This window comes from Gallus gallus, chromosome 1 (genome assembly GCF_016699485.2).
Source record: "Gallus gallus isolate bGalGal1 chromosome 1, bGalGal1.mat.broiler.GRCg7b, whole genome shotgun sequence".
NCBI classification, from domain to species: domain Eukaryota; kingdom Metazoa; phylum Chordata; class Aves; order Galliformes; family Phasianidae; genus Gallus; species Gallus gallus.
This window is the reverse complement of record NC_052532.1, coordinates 177,564,763-177,590,181: the sequence shown is the minus strand read 5'-3', so window position 1 is coordinate 177,590,181 and position 25,419 is coordinate 177,564,763. Positions and strand designations below refer to the sequence as shown.

Genomic DNA, 25,419 nt, shown 5'->3' with positions numbered 1-25,419 from the left:
GATTACAGCGTGGAACATCTTAGGTCACATATAATTTTTCTGTTAGGCAGTTCATATGGAAGATGAGCACTTAGTGCCTGCACATCATGAATCACAAAGTACATGAATAATTGTTAAAATAGTTTTCTATGTGGCTGAAATTTGTACTTTTTAATCAGATTTTAAATTTATTTTCTGTTGCTTTGGATTCTCTAGGTATTCTAGATATTCTCTAGTTATTCTCTAGCGTAGTCAGGACTAACAGAATAGCATCAGAAACCCCACTTTCAGGCTACCAGATACCTGTGAAGGAGGCACCAAATGTGTCAAACTTCTGAATGTCCTTACGCCATGGCAACAAGAGCAGTGTAACAACAGCTCAAGTAGGGCAGGTTTACATTCTTCGGATGGATGGGCTATGCCTGCCGTGGCTATAAAGTTCTTCTTAATTCTCTGTTAAAGAATCTGTAATCCTGGCATATGTCCAATGAAATAGTGACTTATCTGCTGTGCCCTCCTTTGTATGGGATAATTCTAGGGAAATATCAAACTTAGCTCTAGAACAAGACTAATATAAGTGCAAAGTACATGTAGATGTCACAACTCTTGAGAAAAGTATGTGTGTTGTCATTAAGAACTGGGAAATTGTTTTAATAGGAGTATCTGTTAACTTGAGAAATGATTTAGAAGATACCGGAAATAGCATTCACAGAAGTGCTGTTAGCATCTAAGAAAGAGAATTGGGATAACAACGTGCTCAAAGCCTAGAAGTGATTGAAGCACCATAGTCCTTTCCTGTGTCTAAGGAAATACTGTTTAAAAACAATTGAGGATGACAATCACAGAAGTTACCAATATTATGATCAAATGGTTTTCCTGATGGAAATAAATGTTATGGCTCCAAATTGTGGTTAACTGTTTGAAAAAGAAAGGTAAAAGTATATTGTCAGAATTTGATTTTTATGGTTCTTGAGTTCCACCCTTATAAAGAATTTATCATCTAGGAAATCAGTTGATTGGTAAATACCCTACTTATCCAATTAAGCATTTCCATTATTGTGAAGAGGTAGAATGTAACTGAAATATTATTCCTATGTAGTCATCAGTTATTTGGCAAATATTCATCTCTTAGATCTGGTGATACTTGTATATTTGTTAATTATGTATTCCAGGTATACTATGTGGAGATTATACTATTTATTATGCTTTATTATAATAATAGGAATTTTATTTTTAGCAAATACTTTAGAATTATTCAGTCCTAATTTTAAAAAATGCACTGAGATGTCATCCCCATTAAAAATATCAGAATATTAATTGCTAATAAAATTTTAACAACTGTTTCTCTGTAAAATAGTAGGAGAAAAAAAAGAAATATTCTTTGTCAGGTTGATAAACATATTTAGAAAAAAAGCATGATGAGTATATACAAATATATTCTTATAATATACTTTGGATTTAGAAAAACTAGGTGCTATGTCTACTGATAAAAACAATAATGAGACTGTGAACGGAATTTCAACAGGCTCTGAAGAAGTTTTAATCCATGGACACATCTCGTGTCGCCATCACCCAAAAAACACAGTGTGATAAATAGAATCCTAGAATCCTTAGAGGTGAAAGGGACCCTGACATGTGATCTAGTCCAACTCCCCTGTAATGCACAGGGACATCACAGCTAGATCAGGTTGCCCAGGGCCTGATCCAGCCTCACCTTGAAAGTCTCCAGGGATGGATCATCAACCACATCTTTAGGCAATCTGTTCCAGTGCCTCACAACCCTCACTCTAAAACACTTTATTCCTATACCTAACCTAAGTCTCCCCTCTTTGAGTTTAAAACCATTTCCCCTTGTTCTGTCATCACAGATCCTGCTGAAGAGTCTGTCCCCTTCTTTCCTTTAGCTCCCCTTTAGATACTGAAAGATCACTCTCAGGTCACCTTGCAGCCTTCTCTTCTCCAAGCTGAACAGCCCCAGCTCTCTCAACCTGTCCTCGATGGAACCATCCCTTGGATCATTTTTGTGGCCCTTCTCTGGACATGCTCCAGTAGGTCTATGTTTCTCCTGTACTGAGGACTCCACATCTGGATGCAGTACTCCAGGTGAGGTCTCACCAGTGCAGAGCAGAGGGGCAGGATCACTTCCTCACCCTGCTGGCCACGCTGCTTTGGATGCAGACCAGTATACAGTTGGCTTCTGGGCTGTGTGAGCACATTGCTGGCTCATGTCCAGTTTCCCATCCACCAGTACTCCCAGGTATTTTTTGGCTGGCGTGCGCTCAATCCTTTCATCCCCCAGCTTGTATTGGTAATAGATGATGCCCCGACCCAGGAGCAAGACCTTGCACTTGGATTTATTGAACCTCATGAGTTTCTCTTGGGCCTACTGCCTGAGCCTGTCTAGGTCCCTCTGGACGGCATCCCTACCCTTGGTGTGTTAACTGCACCCCACAGCTTGGTGTCATCAGCAAACTTGCTGAGGGTGCACTCGACCCCACTGTCAATGTCATTGATGAAGATACTAAACAGTATCAGTCCCAGCACTGACCCCTGAGGGACACCACTCATCACTAATCTCCATCTTGACATTGAGGCATTTGCTACCACTTTCTGGGCTCGATACTGTAGCCAATTCTTTGTCCATTGAACAGTCTACCTATCAAATCCGTATCTTTCCAATTTGGAGAGAAGGATGCTGTTGGGTACCATGTCAAAAGCCTTACTGAAGTCCAGATAGGTGACTCTTCCCCTGTCCGTCAGTGCAGTTACACCATCACAAAAGGCCATTAGGTTGGTCAAGCAGGATTTGCCCTTGGTGAAGCCGCACTGGCTCTCCTGTAAATACTACTAAACAAGCTAAGCTGATAAGGGAGAATATGAATTAGACACAGGTGTGCTGCAGGATTAATAGATCTTAATTTCCTTGTAGAAATTCAGAACAATGATGAAAGAATGAGATTTTTCTGAACTCCATTGTTTGAGGTGCCTTCAGAGTTAAGTAAGCATGACTGAACTGAATTTCATTCCATTTCACGAAATCTATGCTGAAAAGGAACAACCTGAAGGTAGAATGCAATCCTTTTCTCATAGTGCTCCATTTACATAGTATATGAGCATCTCTACATTTGCAAGTATCAGATATGACTCATCCACATTTTCATTTGCTCTCCTGGAGTTTGGTTGGACAGGATCTCAAGTTATTCAAGGGAATAAGGGAAGAAAAGTATTGATTCAGCTGTTTTAGAGAATTCAAGATTAAATAATTATGTCTTGAGTATAGTGAATAGAGTGAAATAGAAAATCATTCTGCATGAAACTTAGAAAGGTTGAAAAAAATTGAGAGATTTATTTTCTCTGTTTTTTGCTCCCTGGATATAATAGATCAAAATGGTGCATGAAATAGAAATTTCAGATTCCACTTTTTATGCTTTGAGACTTTCTGAGAACTAAAGGGGAATGCTATCCTAAAAGCTTAGAGATCAAGAATCCTAAGAAATTTGGGACTGCAGCAGGACTAAGGTGTTAGGAGTCCTGTGAGCAATTCTGAAGTGTCTGATAGCTCTGAAAAGGAGGAATTCTAACAGCCCTCACAAGGACAAAGATGGCCAGATGAAAGCAGTTAGGATTTCTAGATGGTGTGTAGGATAACTTCTGAATATAGATACTGACTGAGTCAACTAAAGGTTACACACAGTAGTCTACTGTTCATGAACAAGGTAGATGTATAGGGATGTGGTAATCAGTAGGAGTGTTTTTGAAATGGTGGAATTTAAGTTCCTGAAGGGAGTGAGGAAGGAGAATAGCAGAATACAGATTCTGGACTTCAGTAGTGCAGACTTGGTTTATCTTTGGACCTGACATATGGAATACCAAGGGTAGAGGATTTGAAGGATAAAATTACTCGTGAAAACATACTGGTGGCAAAGGACAGTATCCTCCAAATGCAGGAATGATCTATCCTGAAACTCAAGAAGATAAGCAGCCTAGCTTATTTAGAGAGTGTAGCTGTGATGGTATTCCAGTGCAAAAAGCAGTATGGAAGAGCTGGCAGAAGGGACAGGTTTCCAAGAGGAAATTTAGAAACACTGTCTGGGCAAGGAAATGTGTCAGACTTCTGTGTCAGCAAAGACAAAGCTTGGCACTAGTTGAGACTTAAAAGGAACATTAAGAGCTTGTTTTCTTACCTTAGTAGTAGAAGGTTGAATAGGGAAAATTTGTGGCAACTACCAAGTGAGACAGGTAAGTTAGTGACCAGAGACACAGACAAGGCTGAGGTATTCATTGCTTTCTTTACCTCAGTCTTCAGTAAGTTCTTCCAGGACTCTAGAGAGCTTGGCCTACACAATTCAATGGGACCAGAAGGTATGCATCCATGGATTCAGAGAGAACTGTCTGATGCCCTTGCAAAGTCACTCTCTGTCATGTTTGAAGTGTTAAGGAGACTGGGGAGATGTTTGTTGTTTGGACAAAAGCAGTGTTGCACTTGTCTACCAAAAAACAAAAGCCAACAGGACAGTCTGTGGAATTACAAGTTGTTCAATCCTGCTTCAGTACCTTGGAAAATAATGGAGCACATCTGCTTGGAAGACGTTTCAAGATCCGTGAAGGAAAAGTGGGTAACTGAGGACAGTCAGCATGGATTTACTAAGGGTAAATGCTGACTAATCAATGTCATTACAATCTATAATAAAATGTTTGGATATATAGATGAGGAGAGGGCACAGGTTGTCATTTACTTGACTTCAGCAAGGCTTTTGACATTCTCCCACAATGTTATTGTATCCTAGTTGCCCACATGATGGCTGAGTAACCAGATGGGTAAAAAAATTGGCTGGACAGTAAGGCTTGTGCAGTAGTTATTACTCGATTGTATTCTACATGGGGACCTACATGTAGGCCTATAATAAATGTTGCAGGGGTCTCTCCTGAGACTGTTCCTATTTAATATCTTTATCATGACTTAGAAGAGGTAAAAGAATGTATGCTCATCAAGTTGGCAGATGACACCAAGTTGTAGATACCAATCAATGCTGTCAGAACTAGGGGTGATGTTCAGAGGAGCCTAGACAGGCAACAGGAATGGTCCAACATTATGACATTCAGGAAGGACAAATGGAAAGTCCTGATTTTGGAAAGAATAAGTCCCAGCCTGAGACACCAGGCAGGAGACAGATCTATTAGGAAGGCCCTGGGGGGCCACAAGCTGAGCATGAACCAGTGACCATCATAGCAACAAATGAAACGGGTCCCAGGCTGTGTGAACAGGGGCAGAGCGAGAGACCAAGGGAAGTGATTATCCACCTTTACTTAGCACTAATTACAGCGTACATATAATACTGCTTCCAGTTTTGAGTCCCCCCAGTAGAGGAGTGATATTGACAAACTGTGATATTTTTTAAAAGTTTTGTCTTGTGTTTGGCTATCTGATGTTGCTAGGAAACTCATTAACCTTTCTTATGCTTCTGAAGAACAATAAATAAATGCTTCACAGGAAAATGTATTTTAGTTTCCTTTTTCACATTGCTAATTTTAATTGATAAAAATGACTGTGTAGTTTTAAAATGATTCACCAACTTTCAGCTTGTAACATGCTAATTTTAAGGCCATCACCAGATGCTGTCACATAAGATTAAAGTTCATCCTTGTAAACACTACCAAATCATAAAATTCTTCACTAGAAAAATACTGAATATATGAAATGTAAGAATATTTTGTAATCTCCTTGTTCTTTCCCAAGACCTTACTGTGGTATAGCCTGTAGGACTGGGCATTTTTCAGTCTTTCTAATTAAAGCTTCTAATTTATAGGGAATAATTGCATTCTTATTGGACTAGAGATAACACACAGTTTAACTATCAGATGATTATGTTACTCGCTTTTAGTGACAGAGATTTGTGTTGTAGCTTCTGCTCTAATTAGTATTTAATGAATTTATATGAAGAACAATCTAGAAAAAGAAAACACAAGATTAAATGTACTATGAACTTTTGGTTAGATGATATAGATCTCTGGAAGAAGATATGAGAACAGATTTTCCCAGAGAAAGGAGGAATTAAAATCTGGAAGAGTAACGTCCCAGTTAAGTTCTGCAACCACGTGTTCTTATGTGAACAGTCATCACTGCCACTCTTTATCCCTAGAGACTTTATTCCTAAGATGCTCATTCTCAGTGGTGGCCAGATTTAATTGCAAGGATATTAGGATGTCTAGATCTGTTGCACAAATGAGCAAGAGTTCTGAGGATCTATAATTTGAAATTAGATTCTCAAATTATATGAATATCTAAAATATCTCCCATAATAATTGGCCAACGTACCAGTTCTGTGTTGACATGACTCCAGAAGGCTGCGTAACTGGGAAACAATTTGGAAAATTAGACAGTGTTGAGCTAATCTGAATAACGTTTTATACGATACTTGTAGCATTATAGAGATTAGCTGCTTAGCAGGAGGCATTAACAAGAAGTATTTGGCTTTTTAATTTGTTATGTAACTGATATGATTTAACAGCTATAATCTTTTGCTTGCACTGCTGCAGACTTGTGATTTCTGTGGTGGTTTTTTGTTTGTTTGTTTGTTTGTTTGTTTTTTGGTCTTTTTTTTTTTCTTTTCACGTTTTACTCTTCCATTATATTTATATTCCTCAGGTAAAACAAGGCTCATGAGACTGATGTCACGTTTTCTCCTGAGTATAATCATCTTCAGCTGCCCTACCATGTTGTCACATGCAGAATAGTCAGCTCCTCAGAACTTCACCTTTAAAAGTGATCACTGTTGAATTTGTAGATTGTTACTGTAGTACTCTCAAACTAAAGTATGAAAAGTACGCCTGAGCAGAGGGTCACCATCTCTGATGTAACAGGACACCTTTTTCAGAAACGCCACATTAATTCAATTATGAAATCAGGCAGACAGGTCTTCAGAGCTTTATCTTCACTGTGAGTTAAACATGACCTGAATCTGCACTCAGTATAATGTTCTTCTTCCATCCATGTTAAACATGACCTGAGTCTGAGTCACTAATGAGGAGAAAGTCAAGACCTAATACTAAGCCTTATAGAAATATGTGGGTCACCTTATGACAGGAGCAAACTGTATATGGGTGCCAAGCACTCAATATGCAGTTCATCAAGATGTATTCTGACTGTGGCTCTTGCCCTGTCTATTGCAGGGAATTTGAACCAGATGATCACTAAAGGTTCCTTGCAACTCAAAAGACTCTATGATTCTACAATCCTAAATTTTAACCTGCTCCTGTATCTGCACTTCAGATGGACATAGACATATTGGCATAGACAATGGGAATTGAGAAGAGCTCTGTACTTGCTGACTAGAGCGTGGTCTTCCACTTCACTAATCTTTTTCAATTCTCCTGTGCAATTAATATTCACTGTAGACGAAGTATTAAATTTATTTTTTTTAATTATTTTGTGGTTTTCCATGAGGCAATGTCAATTTATTTACATTCAATTGTATGAGGAAATATTGAAGAGGTAACCTTATATAATCTTACTAAGCAATAACATTATATATACATTAGTTGTTAGATAATGATAAAGGTCTAGATCACAGAACCATGGAATCATAGAATGACTTGGGTTGGAAGAGACCCCAAGGATCATGAAGTTCCAACCCCCCTGCCACAGGCAGGGCCACCAACCTTTTATATATAATTTTATAACATTTTTAACATTGAAAGGTACAGTAACTCTCTTCTACTGTGATTTCACACTCTCACTATCAATGACTATTACAAGTACTTTGAAATACATTAACTTATTATGTAACTAAATAATTATTTAAACAACTATTTAACCACTTTATAAGTTCAGGCACTAAAGGAGAGGATTGCTTAAGTAAATATGAAAAATATGAAACTAAGAATATGATGAAGAAAGGAGATATTTAACTGGAAATCAAATAACACTCTCTGACAGTGTGACTTACTAGACTGTGCAATAGCATGTCCTATTAAATTGTGGGTGACCAATCATTTGGAACATTTAAAACCAGACTAGACAGCAATAAAAGTGTATGATAAAGAACAATCTTTCACAGCAAGTGTTCTCCTTCACTGCAAAGACATACACTAATGAACCTGTACAGCTTTCCTATGCGCTTTGTCATTAAAAATGTATGCTTCACTGAATTAGTTGCCATTTTGAAGATGCTACATTTTTAATAGTCAAGTAAAATTAAAAATATATTTAATTATTCAAAAATCCTAATCCTGTTTTTTACTGAAAACTTCTCATATCAAAACACCAATATTCTGTAGTTTTCACTCTGAACAATCCTGAAGAGTTCTATTTTGCCATTTTTCAATTAAGTTAGATTCACACAATCAGTGAAGATTTACAGTAACATTTCTCAGAGTAATGTGAGATGGTGCAGAATGGTTGAGGTGGAAGACACTGATGGAAACAAAATATTGGATCAGGGACTTCCAGAGAACCTCCACTGGGACAAAGCCACTGAGGCACATTGGAGCACTCATCTACCCTCCACTCAGCATCCAAAGTGTCAAGCCCAACCTATTGAAATAGCTGTGAGGTGGAGAAATTGGACAAATTGGTTAAATTTCTATTTCTGTACTCTGCATGCAGATAATCTCATGCATGAAATCCTGCCATCAGATCAGAAACACGCAGTTTCTCAGTTGCTGCTTTTCAGTGTGGGACTTGGGAAGTGTCGGTTTTGAGCCCAACACTAAAATGACCTGAGCCCATTGAGCTCCAGTGGAAATTGGTAAGACAGAAAAGTAATTACTGTTCTCAAATAGTGGCTCCCTCTGTTTGTTTACATTATTGACGGCTCCCAATGTTTGTTTATATGTCGTGTTCCTCTTTATGTGTTGTCGGTCTTACTGGTACTCACAGCTAATACATTCACTGCATTTCTGCAGTGCTTCGCACAGGGGGGCCTCCATCAACACTGGGACCTTTTTGCACCAAAAGATTAGACGAGCAATGAATATTATCCAGTAATCAGTTTTCCACATCAGTATCCCCATTTGGTAAGGTTAGAATTAGAAATCCATTTACCTAACTGTGGAGATCTGCCTGCAGGACAATTTCAGGAGTATTAATAAGGAATCATACTTCTGGGATTCCATTGTTTTATTGATTCTCTCTCTTATCCTCAACAGAAACTGTGTAATTTACAGGTTTGGTTTTTTTTTTCAAAGAGGATGAGTATGTAGGAAACAAAGTCAGAACAGAATGTATCATTCTTCAGAATCATACAGTAGCCTTTGACTAAACTGTAATTTCTTTCTCCCTGATATAAATTAAAAAGAAAACCAGCGGTTTCCATGATACCTTACATGTCTTTGTAGATGTTATGAGTGTAATAAAGGTTTTACTAGTAACCTTACTACTGTTTTTACAAATCCCCAAATCTGCAAACTCTGGAAGTACATGACCACTCCTACAATTTGTTCCATTCCGGTTTTCCAAATGCTTATCTGTTCACTTTAAGAAATCTACCTGTCATGTCCACAGAAATAAATGGAAAACCCTTATGTTCATGGCTCTTCGAAGTTTAATACAAGATCTTCAAATCTTGTTCTTCATTAACTAACATTTACATTACCTGTTTTGTCCATTTTAACTCTGGTTAGTTGTCCTCCACTTTTAACACAGATAACATCTCCATACATACACTATGTACATCTTACAATGTTCTCCTATATTTGGAAGAAATTACTTTTTTTATAGCTTTTGAAATTTCTTCCAGATAAAAAGCTTGTCTGTCCCTCCTTGCCTGCTCAAACAAAATGATTCTAAGAATTCATATTTCTCCACACTTAAATAGCCTCATATGTGCCTGTTTACTACACTTGTCTAAATACTTATTTCTTTGTATATGTGATTGTGGGGAAAACATATTCAATAATGTATAAATATTATTCAAATGATACAGAGTTAGAATGTAAACAAAGTTCTTATTAACTGTGTTGGGAAATATGTGAGTTGTCATGAAACTTTCTTGTCTTTTTATTTTGAAACATTGGCTTCACAAGTGCAAAACAGATACGTTCTTTTCAAAATTTTCTTAATTCATCTTTAACCAAAATTGAAAAAAAAGTGTCATATCTTTGAAAATGTGTGATCAGATCATACCTACAGAGTAGGGCAAGGATTTGTGCCACTTGTCAAAAAAAAAAAATTCTAAATATAAGCAAAAAGAGAACTGCAAAAAGCTCTCATCCTTTTGAACTTCATACTTCGTTTCTTTGTCATTATTATTATTTATTAGACATGTGGTATAATTAATGTATACAATATGCATATTAAGTTATCATTTTATTGATTTATAGCATTTAGCTGTATTAATGCTGCTGTGGTAAAGGAGGTATTTTTGTCAGTTCCACACTAGGATTTACTATGATGCACTGTACGGACAATTGAAAAAGAAGTAGATTCCCATTGTGCTCTTTAGTAACTACAGCAATTTGCTTATCAATAATGAGAGAACCATTATAGAAGTTGATTTTATTTTCATATAAAAAACCTATACGGGTTGGGTTGTTATCAGAGATTAATTATTTTTAATTGCATTCATTGCAATTTAATATGAGTATATAATTTTAAAATCTTCATTATAGCTGTAAGACAAAACATGAGATAATATATTTAATTCATTCCTTTCACACAGACTTCTTCAACAGGGCTTCTTGAGAGATCTGTCATTCCTTTGTCCTTTTCTCATCTCACATTTTTGTCATCCTGACTATTTAGACAGCAAATTCTGTCAGGCTGGAGATGTCTGACACTGTGTACTTACAGAAGGTGCTGAGACCCAAAGATGATTTGTCCCCTAGTACAAATGATAGGATTACATTATTGAATAAATCCAAAGTCTCTGTAATCACATACACCATGCAAATATCCCTTATTCACCAGAGATACTCAAGAAATGTATTATTCAGAAAAAAATCCTTTTGACAAGCTTTACAAATAGAAAAAATCTAATTCCTTTTCTTTGGCTAAGCTGCATGATTCTAAATGTTATAATTATAGATTAATTAGCCGATTTATAACAGACTCCATTCCTGAATAAATATGCATAACAGCAGCATGTATTTCTAAAGTTGACTAAACCAGTCACAGAGAACATAATGCCAGATGTAATGGGATTTTTATTAGCAATTATCCAGCTTTGAACTGTCTGTCTGAAGTAGAGAAAGAACTTGGTCTTTGCTAAAAGAGAAAATGAAGCTGGACCTGAAACTGGTTTGAGAAGCAGTTTTTTTTCTTCTCAGTAATACTTGCTGTAGTTAATATATTTATTTCAGGACTGCTATTCTATGTGCCATGACAGAAAATTACCTGAAAATACCTCAAAAGTCTGCATCATAAAAATTAACTCCTTTTTATAAAAGGTAAAAAAATGTTTCTGGCATCTTCCATAGCCATTTCCTTACAAAACTCTTGAGCTCTGAGTGGCCACCTACTTTTCTAGATCATGATATGTTGGAATATTACCAGCTCTCATTCTAAGCACGTCTGAAAGTTGTGTTTCAGGCTTTATCCAGCTCCTTGTGGGTCAGGTGGGATTAACTTCTGTACCAGGAATGCTTGCTGTTGCTAACTGCTCTGATTTGACCAGTATTCTTGACAGAAAAGACTCCATTGTCATCTGAGAACAAAAGTTGGATAACCTTTTCTATCTGAGCTCAGGAAACAGAGTCCTTGCAAAAGAAAATGAGATGAGGCATCGGTAATGTTATTATACCATGCACGTACTTAGCACGAAAATAGATATTGTAAGTCAAACAGAGAGTTTCATCAGATTCATTACCAATCCTGTTTTTGCTGATTGCTCTTTAACAATCTCTACCCACAGCCCTATTATCTCAATGAAACAGTGCACTCTTGTTTGCAAAGCAAGTTCTCTAAATAGTAACAGCTGCAAGAAATACTGCAGTGAAAGCTGGATCTATAAAGCCATTAATTGAGCTACCTTTGGGGCACAACAAACAGTGTTTCAGTTTGAACTTGCCAAGGTCTTTCCCTGGGTTGACCTAAACATACAATATAGGTATCCAATAAGTATGAAAAAGTATTTACCTGCATGTAAATACTGCATCCAATCTACTCTGAAGTGAATATTATTATTGGCAACTGAACCATGTGTGGACTTTTTGTTCAGAAGATGTGGAATACTCAGGAAGCTGAATTGAATCTTGAGACAGGAAATACTTAAATTTGAGATGAGTGTATGTTAAAACAAATGTTTGTTTCAATTTAAAGATTTTACTGTCTCAGCCATCCTAACATATGGATGTGCTTTTCTTTCCAGTGTTTGATTTCTTCCCAAAAATGGAAAATATGCTTTTTTTTTTTTTTTTTTTTGTATGTCTCTTAAATGATGTATAGACCGCAAGTTTATTTTCCTTTACTTAGAGGAGTCTGAGAGTAACAGACTGAGAAGGTGCAGAAGCTGTGATGACATGATACAGTAAGAGTAGTGGTTGTTCCAGTATAGTGAGTACACGTCTATCAGTTTGTACGTTGACAGGAAAATGCAGGTTAAAGTTACTGACTGAATTTAGATGTCTAGAAACACCATAAATTGAATGAAATTTCCTTATGCCTCATCTCATTTCTAAGGGCCATGTGCCTACAACAACAGATTTCTGTATTATTACATTGGTTTGGAAAATAAATCCCGAATGTACATTTGATTCTCTTCTGAATCTTTAAGTGATAGTCTGCATGATTCTCAGCTGAGCAAGTCATTATGAGTGCAAGAGCCCTGGAGTTGCAGCTGCTTATTTCTACTTCTGATACTCCCAAAGTTATGTGCACCTCTTTACATGTGACTTTCTTGGTCATAGAATCATAAAATGGTTTGGGTTGGAAAGGACCTTAAACACCGCTCAGATCCAACCCCCAGCAACATGCAGGGACATCTCCTACTAGACCAAGTTGTCCAAAGCCATCAAGCCTGACCTTGAGCACCTCCAGGGATGGAACATCCACAGCTTCTCCAGGCAGCCTGCATCAGTGTCTCACCATCCTCACAGTGAAGAATTCCTTCCTGATGTCTAATCTAAATTTACCTTCTTTTAGTTTAAGAGCATTACCCATTGTACTGGCACTACACTCCCTGATAGAGTCTCTCCCCATCCTTCCTCTAGGGCCCCTTTCAGTATTGAAAGTTGGGTATAAATGTCACCCCAAAGCTTTCTTTACTCGAGGCTAAATGACTCCAACTTTCTATGTCTTTCTTCATAGGAGAGGTTCTGCAGTCCTCTTGATCATCTTTGTGACCCTCCTCTGGAGCCACTCTAACATGTTGATTTATTTATTATCCTGAAGGCCCCAGATGTGGATGCAGTCCTGCAAGTGGGTCTTCAGAAAACCAAAGCAGAGGTGGGGGAATTACCTCCTTCGCCTTGCTAGTCATGCTTCTTTTGATGCAGCCCTGACTTTCTGGGCTGTAAGGGGAGACTGCTGCTTCATTTCAAGCTTTTCCTCCACCCAAGTCCTTCTCCGTAGGACTGCTCTTTATCCACTCATCTTCCAGCCTGTATTCATGTGTTAGGATTGCCCTCACCCATATTCCCTTGCACCTGACCTTATTGGGATGCATGAGGTTCACATAGGCCCACCTCTCGAACCTGTCAAGTTCCCTCTGGATGGCATCCCCCCCTCCAGTATGTTGAGTATTGGTTACACAGCTTGGTATTAATTGCAGATTTGCTTCAGGTGCACTCAATCCCACAGTCCATGACTCTAAGGAAATGTAAATAGAGTTGGTCCCAGTACCAACTCATGGGGATCACAACACATCATTGATCTCTACCTGGACGTCAAGCCATTGACCACAGAACTTGGAGTGCAACAATCCTGCCAATTCCTTACCCATTGAGTTGTACATCAGTCAAATCCATGTCTCACCATTTTAGAGATAAGGATGTCATGTGTGACAGCATCAAATACTTAGCACAAGTCCAGGTAGAGTACATCAGTTGCTCTTCCCTTACCCATCAGTGGCCATCAGCTAGAGAAGCAGGTTCCATCATGACAGCAACTCAAAGAGGGAAGGTGATTGCATCATATTTTGGCAAGATAGTCCTTTTGTGTCAGCCACACCAATCCAGCCAAATTTACCTTATCCAGTCATTTCTCCACTTTCTTAAAGGCAGACATTTATTGCTGGAAGAGGGACATACCACCAGGCCCATCAGGAGTTTTTTGGATCTTTTTGGTCTTGAGGGACTCGGTACTTTTACTGTCCTCTGGAAGAAATGGAAGGACCTTTCCAGATCTTGTGGACATACTGGACATCTCTATTGGCTTTTTGGAGAACACAACTGCTTCCCTATTATTTCAGGTGAAAAATGTTTCACATTGGTCCTGTTTCAGAGTCTGAGAGAATGGCAGTCCTTCCAAGATGGTCCTCTCATGCAAATGTGCCATAGTGTCATGAGCCTTACCTAAGATTTGAGTTGTGGTCGCTACTTATTTTACATGGCTTGGAGTACCTCTATGAAGGTAATTGATTGAATAGCACTCAATATCCTAGACAAAGATTCTGAATCAAAGAGCCTTTTGGTGAGCTTTTGTGGGGCTTGAATACTCTCAGAGCTTGCATTTACTACAGAGACTCTTGTCTTTCTTTCTGCAAGTCTTTACCTACTCAAGAGCATTTTCAAGCAATAAAAGTCTTCTACTACTCTGGAAGGCATCCTGTTACTCCAGTTAGTATCTGCCAGTTTTGAAATGAATAACTGATCCCAACGTTGTGAACATTAATGCTGAATTGCATCTTTGCTGTATAAGGTTTTAGTAGCTGCCAGCAGTTCCCATATCAGTAAACTTGCAGCAACTGCAAAATCTACTCAGCGTCTAAAGAGAGACACCATTTTATCCTCCTATATAGCTTAGTACCTGCTTTGCTGAGAGCTCTGGGTAAACAGACAACATAGGAGTCTCAGGATGGTATGCACAATGGTGTATTAGAGCTCAGGGCTGGCACACTCAAGCATTGACAGTCACCACCATCAGGACAACAGGAGTCCAGGCTTGCCATACATCTGCTGTGTTTAATGAAACATTCTCTTTTTTCCCTTTCATATGATATAACTGCATCAAAGTCTGCATCCAACTTGCATTTGGATTCTTTCCTCAAGTCAATAGAAATATTTTTATTCAAGGACTTGAATAAGAACATAATCAAATCTGTGAAATCAAAAACAGCAAGATTGTTAATCACCAAGGAAGTCTCGATACTCAGTAAATAATAATTGACTTACCTTAAGTCATCATGTGAGAAGCAGAATGGTTGTTGAAATAACATGTGTTGCTATTATATTATTTTGTTTTATGGAACTAATCATTGGATCTCAGTACATTAGGGTGGCTGTTTATCCTAAATCCCTCTCTTGTCATTCCGTGTAACTCCAATTTGTCTGTTATCTGTGGGGAATAATAGAATTTCCCCATGTTCAACTGATGAGAATGGGTGATGAAGCTCTTACTCAAATATGTCTGAACATGAGTATTGTGACGATGATTCAGCAAAATATCTGATGAAAGAGAGACATACAAGAGGACTTACACAAAGTACTTGAAGTAAACTTGAGTGATGTCACTGATTGCAAAAGAAAAAAAATAGCTTGAATGTAAGCTAAAATGTTATATCTTGCCACATAGTGTATAATTTTTATGTCAAACACATTATTTTGTCAATATAGCATTTTTAGAATAATCATTACAGCAAAATTTAAGCCCATTAGAAAGTGTTTGCTGAATAAATTGCGTAATCTTTTTTTTTCCACATCAGTCAAGGCCTTTTGTCTGCTAAACAGTTCTTCCTGGCAAAGCCAAAGACAATATAGGAGTTTGTTAATTTTCCCTGATCTGTTTCAGAACAAAAATTAATTACTACATCTTTCTCTACCTTCTTAAATTTCAAATTTGTCAATGTCTTTTTTATTTCAACTTACAATATAACATAGGACAAGTGGAGAATGGGAGAAGGAAAGGGAGAATGGATTTGAACTGCAAGTGGGGAGGTTTAGGTTTGATGTTAGGAAGAAATTTGTTACTCAGTGTGGTGAGGCACTGGCACAGGCTTCCTAGATAAGCTGTGGATGCCCCATCCATGGAGGTACTGAAGGCCAGGCTTAATGGGTTTCTGGGCCGTCTGACCTAGTGGCTGGCAGTCCTTCCCACTGCAGGGGGTTGGAACTAGATGATCTTTGAGGTCCCTTCCAACTCAAGCTCTTCTATCATACTATGATTCTATGCTAATATACTGTGTATTTAGTTCTTTATATTCCAGGAAAAATTTGCAATGGTGTTTAAACCTTATGAAGTTTATTATAATCTCCTTTCACCTAATATGAAAAAGCATGAGATGAGAGCAGATAATCAGATCCTACCTTTAGTTCATTAAATTAAAGGCTTTTGTTAATGGTATTTCTTTAAAGAATTCTGGTATGTTCTTATCGTATTTTTCAAAATTGTTTGTCTTAATACCTCTGTGTTTTTATAGTGTTGAAATATCTCTGTTCTGTGTTACAAGTCGGAAAATCATATCCCTGTATCATTCAGTGGTGCCTAGGAATTGTGATTACAGAAACCATAGGTGGCTCATCATAGCTATTATTTTAGTTTTGCCTCATGAGACGTATCAGTTTATGCTAGCTACTTTTTAAAAGCTTTGCAATGGCCTAGAATTTAGAAATTGGATCTAGTGCCATTGAGAAAAGCCAGTACATTGTGTATTTCAAAGCAGTAAAATACCCCCTAAATAACAGATTCCATAAATAGCTATTTTAAAAGCCTCTTTCCTTAAATAAATCCATGCTGAAGAGGAATCCCAGTTGTATTCTTCTGTGGAATGAACTGCTAACACGAATATTGCCTACCTTATGAAGTTTAAGCCATGCTTGTTTCTGTTCATCTCTCTTCAAGCCTATAAAGGAATAATTACAAAATATTTTTCACCAAATGATGGTTAGATATGTTACTTAACATTCTGCATATAAAATAATAAATTTCATCAGTGAGAACACGCAATACTGGAAAACAACCACAGTCTTCTAAAGCCACGACTTCATTTTTAGTGATGAAAAACAGTATTTCTTAATTAATCATCTGAATAGGTTACTGATATATCATGAGAGGCCTATCTTCTATTGCCTCTTCTCTCCTTACGTGGAGAGAAAAATATTTGAAATGGATAAAATAAAATGAAATATTTGGAATAGAAAAATATTTGGGAATAGAAATTGTTTGGGGATTTATTGTTTTAATTTAGCTTTCCCACCACCTTCTTGTATATTTAGGCCATTTGTACTTGGAATAATTTTATGTGTGGCTGAGTTGTAAAGGCTGCAATACTTTCTGTCAACATTTTTCCCACCTTCTACCTTGGCGGACCAGGGGGCAAATCCTTTATAAATTAGCTAAATGCCTATGGGAAATCTGAAAGTCTTCATTTTTCACATTATCAATTCTGTGGTAATGATGAAGGAAAGAGAAAAGTTCTAAATTTGTTGAAAAGGGTAGAAAGCGGAATTGGGCTAAAATTGAGAGGGAGGGATTAGGAGGGAAAGAGGAAGGTACAAGAACTCGCAAGCAACAGAAAGGAATGTAATAGTGTGAGGGGTGGAGCTTTAGCCTACAGTCAGAGGGGAAAAAACAGATCTGAGAAAGAAAAATGAATTTAAAAACAAGGTCATTATTGAAAATAGATGCAAATATAAATCTCCCTTTGTCTTTTCAATAGACTTAGAGGTATTGCATCCTGTGTGAAGTATAACATTGATAGATGATGAGTTACAACCAACCATAAGATTTGGTTTTGAGCCTTTCTGTGTAAAGCTTCATTGTTCACAAGATGTTTAGAAGGAAAATACAAGATATTTCAGCCCATGCAGTACAAGAACACTTCCTTTTGAGATAATGACTGTAATATTGTATTTTTCCTTAAAAATACGTACTTCACTGTTTCTTGAAAGCTAGAATTCATTAAAGAAAAATGCTTCAGAAATAAATGAGAAATTCTCACCATTTTAAATGAGTTGTGAGTATCTTTATGTATAGGTTTGAAGCAGGGAGCTCTGGAAATGTTCAGCTTATGAAATGAAAACAAGTAAAGAAATAAAGCAACAGTATTAAAATGCACATAACAGTTACTTCTTCTCCTCAGACTGGAATGGGACATCTACGTGTTACGAAAGAAGGCCTTCGTCTGGAAGGGGAATCTGAATTCTTATTCCCACTTTATGCCAAAGAAATTCATTCTCGAGTGGTAAGCAAGTAATTGTTCTATATGGTGCTGGAATAAAATTAATGCAGTAGTGAACAGTTGGATTTATGCTAAGTCTAGGTACCTGCCAGAGAAAAAATAATCTATAAAAATATATATACATTTTATAAAATACATACTATATACATACATTTTCCATGCTTGTAAGAGTCTTTTAGATATATATGAACACTGTATTGAATATACGATGGAAGAATGCAATAAATATTTTACCAGCATGATCACTGGGTTACTGATCTGATATTGCTGCAGATACTGATCTGATATTTTTTTTAGATACATGCTTAAAAATTGCTCAAAAATGAATTAGGAAGGCCAATGTACACAAGTGATGCTAAAATTTTAGGAGTGTGTAGAAAGTTTTTTATTTCTACTGAGACTATTTTTCATGCATGCTAACCCATGAAACTGCTTGTTTTGTTTATTCATTCATTAAAAGCTCATAAAACTGTTTAAATATCTATAAAATTAGAAGATCTCGTAGGAAAAACTATTATTTCTCTTCTAAATTCAATTTTTGCCAATTCTTGGACAGCAGTATTAAAGTATGACACTTTAAATATGTGCGATTATAAAATCTACATGACTAAATTGAATTATTTCAGATTGAATTCTGTTTACATAGACTGACAATTTTATTATTATTGAGGGAAAATATGAATAGCATACTTGGTCAAAGGAAGTATTTCTTAAGCAGATTGACTTTAACACACTGAGTGTAGTATAGCAGATTTCTATTGGAGTACTGAATTTTGATTAAGAAGAAAGAACCTGAATTAATTTTGAGCTATTTACATGAATACTGAAACTTAGACAGGTATACTGGTTGTTTGAGAGAGAAATATCGGTTTCTTGCCAACAAAAAGAAATACTTTTGGGGAATATCTTCTGTTATACAAACTCACCAAAGAGTTTTGAGCAACATAATCAACCAGTGGGACATTTCACAGAAAAAAGTCCTTCTCAATGAGATTAAAAGCCAAATTTGATTCTTTCATTCCATCAGACACATAACCATCCTCACCAGGTCATTGAAAGGAATGGTATGAGTCTCATTCAGGTATGAGACTTCTGAAACTTAGGAGAAAGTTAGCATTGGAATCACTACAGCAAGAGAAAAATTAAATAAATGTATCAGATGACATGGTTGGTGCAGAGTTTAGAATGAGTTTGTTGAAATGTTCTATGACTGAAATTCAAGAGGTACCAATGTACTTTGTCTATTAGGCCTTCCTTTTTCTCTCTTTCTGCAGTAAATATTTCCAGTAGGCAGAATAGTTCATTTAGACATAGAGATCCCATTACTAAATCTATATTTTCACTTTGTTTCTTATATTGTGTTCTCGTCTGCCTCATAAGCAGTGGGAACATTGTTTGTGTGCTTACATGAATTTCCCTGGAGGTTGTTTGTCCAATAAGACATGTAACTTTTTAGAACGAACATAACTAGTACTTTATTTCCTTTGTCCAGAAAAATAGTTGTGTAATGTTCAGCTGCCCTTTCTGCTCTTTTAATATTCCTTCCATCTTTTAGTAGATTTAGTACAGTATAGAAAGCAAGAGGTGTGGCAGCATCTAATATATGCTTAGCTGTCTAATGACCCACTGTGATCATTAGTAGCATGTATTAATTAGAGCCTGGAGGGTGCTGGATGTCTCTGCCCCCTATGAACTGATCGTTCATCAGGGTTTTGTTTGTTTGCTTGCTTGTTAGCTTGCTTCCTTGTTTTTAAAACATTTAAACTCGATTGATCATAAGCCTCCAGAGAGGCTTAATTGCCTGTAGCTTGCTCTCCTGAGTGTCACTCTATATATTTATTATCATAAAGTTGCTTATTTGTTATGGCTTCTTTTACTAAGTTCATCTGTTAGAGAATTGGGCTATCATAGCAGCTTTCTCTCTTGCCTTAAGTGTTTTCTCTTTGCAGTTTTCTAACAGCTTTTCTCACCTAATGAGGCCTCCAAAGTGCTAAGAAAATATGTAGCAGAAAATCAACTTGCTATGCATCATCTCTGGAGCCTATTACAACTTTATGCCTTCATTATGCCAACACAGAGTTGTGGGCAATACCATTCCATTTTAGCTTATACATATTCATAGCAGGATGAAAGATATGCATTTAGAAATATGTTACTAGATTTTAATTAGTCAACAACATGTGGAAGTTGCACGTCTACGATACAGTTTATTCATACTTAAAACCAATATCACAAATGAGTAACTCATTTTTTAAATGAACAGCAGTCAAATAAGTTTAACAGAGATGACCAGGTCTGTGGGTGATTTAGCATAAAGACTTAAACGTAATATATTTACCTGATCTTTGTTGACTGATATAACACATGAATCAACAATAATGATTTATAACTGCTACTTGATACAATTTATAAAGCACATTTCATTTATCTTGCTCATTTAGTAACTTCTTTTGAGATAGCCTATCTTCCTACATCCATTTTAATAAAAATATCTAAGCTGTGCTCCAAATCATGCATTGCTTTTACCACTGTTTCTGGTAGGTTTTTATAGCAAAATACTTCTCATAAAATGTGTACAAATTTATCAGGTTACCTCATGCTCTAAGCATTAGATTACAGCAGAAACATGACTTGGGAGTGATATTCAAGGGTTCACCTTTCAAGATTCTGGCTTGAGTCCAGAAGTGCCAGGCACTGCACACGTGAAAGAGGATGCTGGACTTCATGATCTTAGAGGTCTTTTCCAACCTAGATGATCCATGATTTACAATATTCCAGCAGTTAGAAACTCACCTGTTTATTTGGGAATGAGGACCCCCATTGAGGTCACAAACAGCTTGCTAATACCCTCTTTGTATCACATATTCTCTATTCTCTAATACTTTGGCCACTATTTTATAGGACTTCTCAGTCGTGTATGGAAAAGTAGTAAACATAATACTCAAACTCTTTGTTTCCAAAAAATAATATGTTAGCATTTGTGTTCACCGGCTCAGAATTGTAGCTTTTGGCCACTGAAAATATTCTATATCTATAATACTCTATAATTGCTTTCTTATTTTAAATCTGATATCATTTAAATAATCAAAAATGTTTGTCCAAATTATTTGATAACATCTGTGGATGGTTTTGTAACTGCAAAGCTCTTTCAGTGATGGATTTAATATAAACATGAGACTGTGTATTTTGAGAATTGTTTACAATTCTAAGCATTCTGCTGAATCTACAGTTTTTTCTCCATATTTCAGGACTCATCGCTGCTTCTTCAGTCTACTCACAATGTGACTGTGAATGCTCGCAATTCTAATGGAGAAGTCACAGGCAGATTAAACGTGGGTAAGTCTTACTATCACTACTTTTAGAAATGATTTAATAAATACTTCTAAGGATCTTGGATGATATAAAAAGTTAAACATGCTTTTTTATTATTATTTTTTGGCCATATTTGAATAATCTGCTTACCACTTAATAAATACCAACAGTTACTACATGAACAAAACTGTACATATCACATGCTTGTAATTTCAGTGATGTGGAACATATGCAGGTGATTTGTCCACTCAGTTCTGTTTGTGGACTCACATCGTGGGACTGGCTATTCACCTGTGCTGAGATCCAGTCCGCATCCTGACTGATGAGAAGTTTTCAGGATGCCCTTTGGGAAGGGCTGACTGCAGAGCAGATCATTTAACACCACACTAATTTGTCCAACCTCATCCCTGCCCAATTTGCAAAAGTTGCTGTTAAAATCTTGTTATACAGTAACCCAAAAGCCTAATGAATTTTTTGACAGGCTGTGTCCGACCTGCATGACCTAGAAGTGCTGGTAGGAATGTTGTGCTATAAATATGTGTGTGAATATTATGAATTGAGCATAGGTGCTTGGCAGATGAGTGATCCCATCATTAGTAGGTGGTTTTGCCTAAAAGTGCAAAAAGCTGCTCTGATTTCTGCCAAAATCAGTTCTTTTACCATACTTTAATGTACTCAACACAGTTAGGGAACTGTGCCCCTGTGGAGATAATGCTCCTCCATATTTCAAGCCAAAAACATGACTTAGCGCTGGTAGGAAGAAGATTCATCACTTCTCATGGAGATACTTCTGCGTGAAGAATTAATAAGCATTGCAGGGAAAAAAGTACAGGCACTGATATGTGCTATAACTGAGGTCCTTAAGTGAGCAGCCTGAAATAGTCACCTGTAGCGTATCACTCTTATTAACAAAGAGAGTTGCAGTGCTGAATGTAGCATACATGATATAATTTACTGAAAAGAAAGGTATATTTTTATTATTGTGCTGGCCACTGAGTATGGATCGTACCTTTGGAAAATGAAGCCTCGCAAAGAAAACAACCAATTTCAGACCTTCCTGTTTTCATTTCCTCTTTCTTCCTTCTCAGTCACCACAGAGGCTCCTTCTGAGAGCATTAAAAAAGAGTGCAATGGAGAAAACTTGGATAAATGCCTTCTTAAATACCTAGAGAATTAAAATTAGTTGCTCAGTAGATATCCAGAGATATCTGGATCAAAGAAGGCTTACAAGCTGAATACCCAATAGACTGGAAAGGGTCAATATGTTCATACTGGGACTGTGGTATTTAGAGGGTCGTCTTCTGCTGAACAGAAGCAGTCTTGGCCATAGTGACTCATTCATAGCAAGTGCCATTCCTATTTAGTATTTTCTTTCTTCACTTATAGTTTAATTCTGTTTTTCTGCTTTTCATCACTTGATCCTGTCCACATTCCCAGTAATGTACAAGTCAGTGTTATGATCTTCTGCCTCTTAACCTGTTCCCAAGGGAATGCCCAATAGTTGTTGCTGTCCAGACATGCTATATCTGGCTTAGACAACCAATAGGAAAGAGTAGACTTTAAGCTACAAGACCTACATTTCAAGTCTCTTAAAGGAAGTCTGACTATTAAAGCATCTCAGATTCAGCACTGAAGCAGGGAACTTCTGACATCACTTTGGCCTGCTCTTTTCAGAGCTGCTACAGTATATATTTGGGTAAGAGTGTAGAATAACAAACTGAGCCTGAGAAAATCAAAGTATATCAAAAGAAAGTGCTGAAAATATATTTACAGATTACTCAAAATTTATTCATGTCAAAGCAATCTCTTTTTGACTAGCAGTTCTATTTTTCAAATTCTTTAGTAATTGGTCTTAAATGATTATAACTGGGGTAGTTGGTACCATTGTAAATACTAACATCAAATATTACTAGTATCAAATAATACTTACTTTAAACTGACAGAAAAGTGTTGGGTGGCCAATAAAAAGTTAATATTGCAAAGAAATCTTAATACCTAAAGATGTGGTCAAGCAGGAGTAACTTGGGCAAGCAACAGTCTACCAGAGTAAATGACCATCTACAGATAGCTTGATATTTTGAGCTGTTCTTCATAGCCAGTCAAAATGTATGTATATAAGATGCTGTTCCCTTGTGAGAATTCTGAAAAATAGTTGTGTAGCTAATTCAATTCATATGCACAAGCCTTTGCTAAAGAATCAATGCCTTTAACAATTGCCAGCACACTGAAATTGCCTCTTATTACTCCATTCATTTTGTCAGTATGAACAGTTACCATAGAGAAGCAGTTTTATACATAAGTTTGAGATCATTCCAAAGATGACAATATAATCTAATATCACTCATAAAATCATAACAAAAATACCTTTTAACTTACAGAAGATTGTGATTCAGATGATCTGCTAAATATTTTAATGACATTAAATGTGATTTTAATAGTGTCTTCAGTAGAAGTCACAAGAGAGATGTGAAACTAATCTTGAGGAGTTTCTATGGAACTCTTCACATGAAAATAACAGACGTATTATCCTAGAATGAACAAGGTTTCTGTCATGAATCACTTCAAATGTGAGAAGCTTTTATCCTTAGAGCACTTGTTTTAAAGCTTTTACATTCTCCTAAGTTTACCTGCATGGCATACCTCTTGCAGAAATTATGTGGACATTGTGGCTCTTTATAAATGCTGCAGACTTTGCTGTGTTTTGGACTTTGTTCCATAATTACACTGCTTTCAGAAGCCTCAGTGAATGCAAATACATTTGACAGCCTGTCAGAAAAATAGTAATAATAATAATAATAATAATAAAGTAAAAATCATAGAATCATAGAATCGCTAAGGTTGGAAAAGACCCAGAGGATCATCCAGTCCAACCAAACAGTGTGTTCCTTCATACAGAAAAACTGTCACCTGCTGACATTCATCAAAGCTTGCTGAATGTTTATGGAGACCAAGCAGTGGATGTGAGCCCAGTAACATGGTGGCTGGTGCATTTCAGCTGTGGCAACAGTGGGTCACCTCCACTGGCACAGATATTTTGGAATACATCATGGAGGCTCTTGTTCATCACTGATGAAAATGCACAGCTACTGGTGATGATTGTGTTGAAAACTAGTGTTTTGTAGCTGAGAATCTGCTCTATCAAATAGTGCTCTTGTGCTCTTTGAATCTGTTCTAATTTCCATGGAAATAAATAGCAGGCATTACTTTCAGAGCAACTATGCAACCCAAGACAATTTTTTCTTGGCTCAGTGCAGCCCAGGCAAGCAAAAAGGTTGGAAACCCATGATTTACACCAATAGTGATGTCAGTATTTTCAGGCCATGAGTTCAGTTTGCATTATTAAAACTAGAGGGAATTGATTTAGATAACTATGTTATGAAGCTGTTCTGCGCTTTAAAACATGAAATCAGCACCACTGTGAAAGCATGTGAACATGGTAAAATTCAAAACGGTTGATGCAGTCTGAAAACAGAATTACAGTCAAAATTCTGCCTAGAGACCCTTTTCATATACATCGCATCAATCAAAGCCATCCCACCCTCTTCTTTCAGGCAGGAATAACATTCTGAAGAAGTAGATGTTTGCCAGTACCTAAGATAGGGTTTCATTGGCGTTAATTGCCATCTGTAAACTCCTGCTCTCCAATGTCAAATCATTACTGTTTTTCTTATCAGCATTTTGATATTTCATTCTCAAGCAATGGTATTTTTTTCATTAGAGACATAATAGGAAGAAAACAGTGTTAATGAAGCATGATGTGTGGAAGAGGAGTTTGATGGTGTTTTTATAGGGAAAACCCTGAAGCCAGTTTTATAAACTTGACTTAATTAATAGCATTGTAAAATCATTTAGCTTT

The 25,419-nt window shown here is 36.8% G+C and overlaps 1 protein-coding gene across 12 annotated transcripts in view; it reads left to right on the top strand.

Moving 5' to 3' along the window:
* Positions 1–25,419, top strand: part of SGCG (sarcoglycan gamma) — a 113,623-nt gene that overhangs the window by 54,181 nt on the left and 34,023 nt on the right. For 8 of the 12 annotated variants that reach the window (XM_025146853.3, XM_025146852.3, XM_046902167.1 and 5 more), the window contains 3 exons: positions 14,133–14,324; positions 18,153–18,254; positions 21,500–21,587. In XM_025146853.3, the coding sequence (XP_025002621.2) occupies positions 14,133–14,324; positions 18,153–18,254; positions 21,500–21,587 (382 nt within the window). The remainder of the gene's footprint in view (positions 1–14,132; positions 14,325–18,152; positions 18,255–21,499; positions 21,588–25,419) is intronic. The other 4 variants (XM_015279196.4, XM_004938804.5, XM_417139.8 and 1 more) reach the window with 1 other exon arrangement.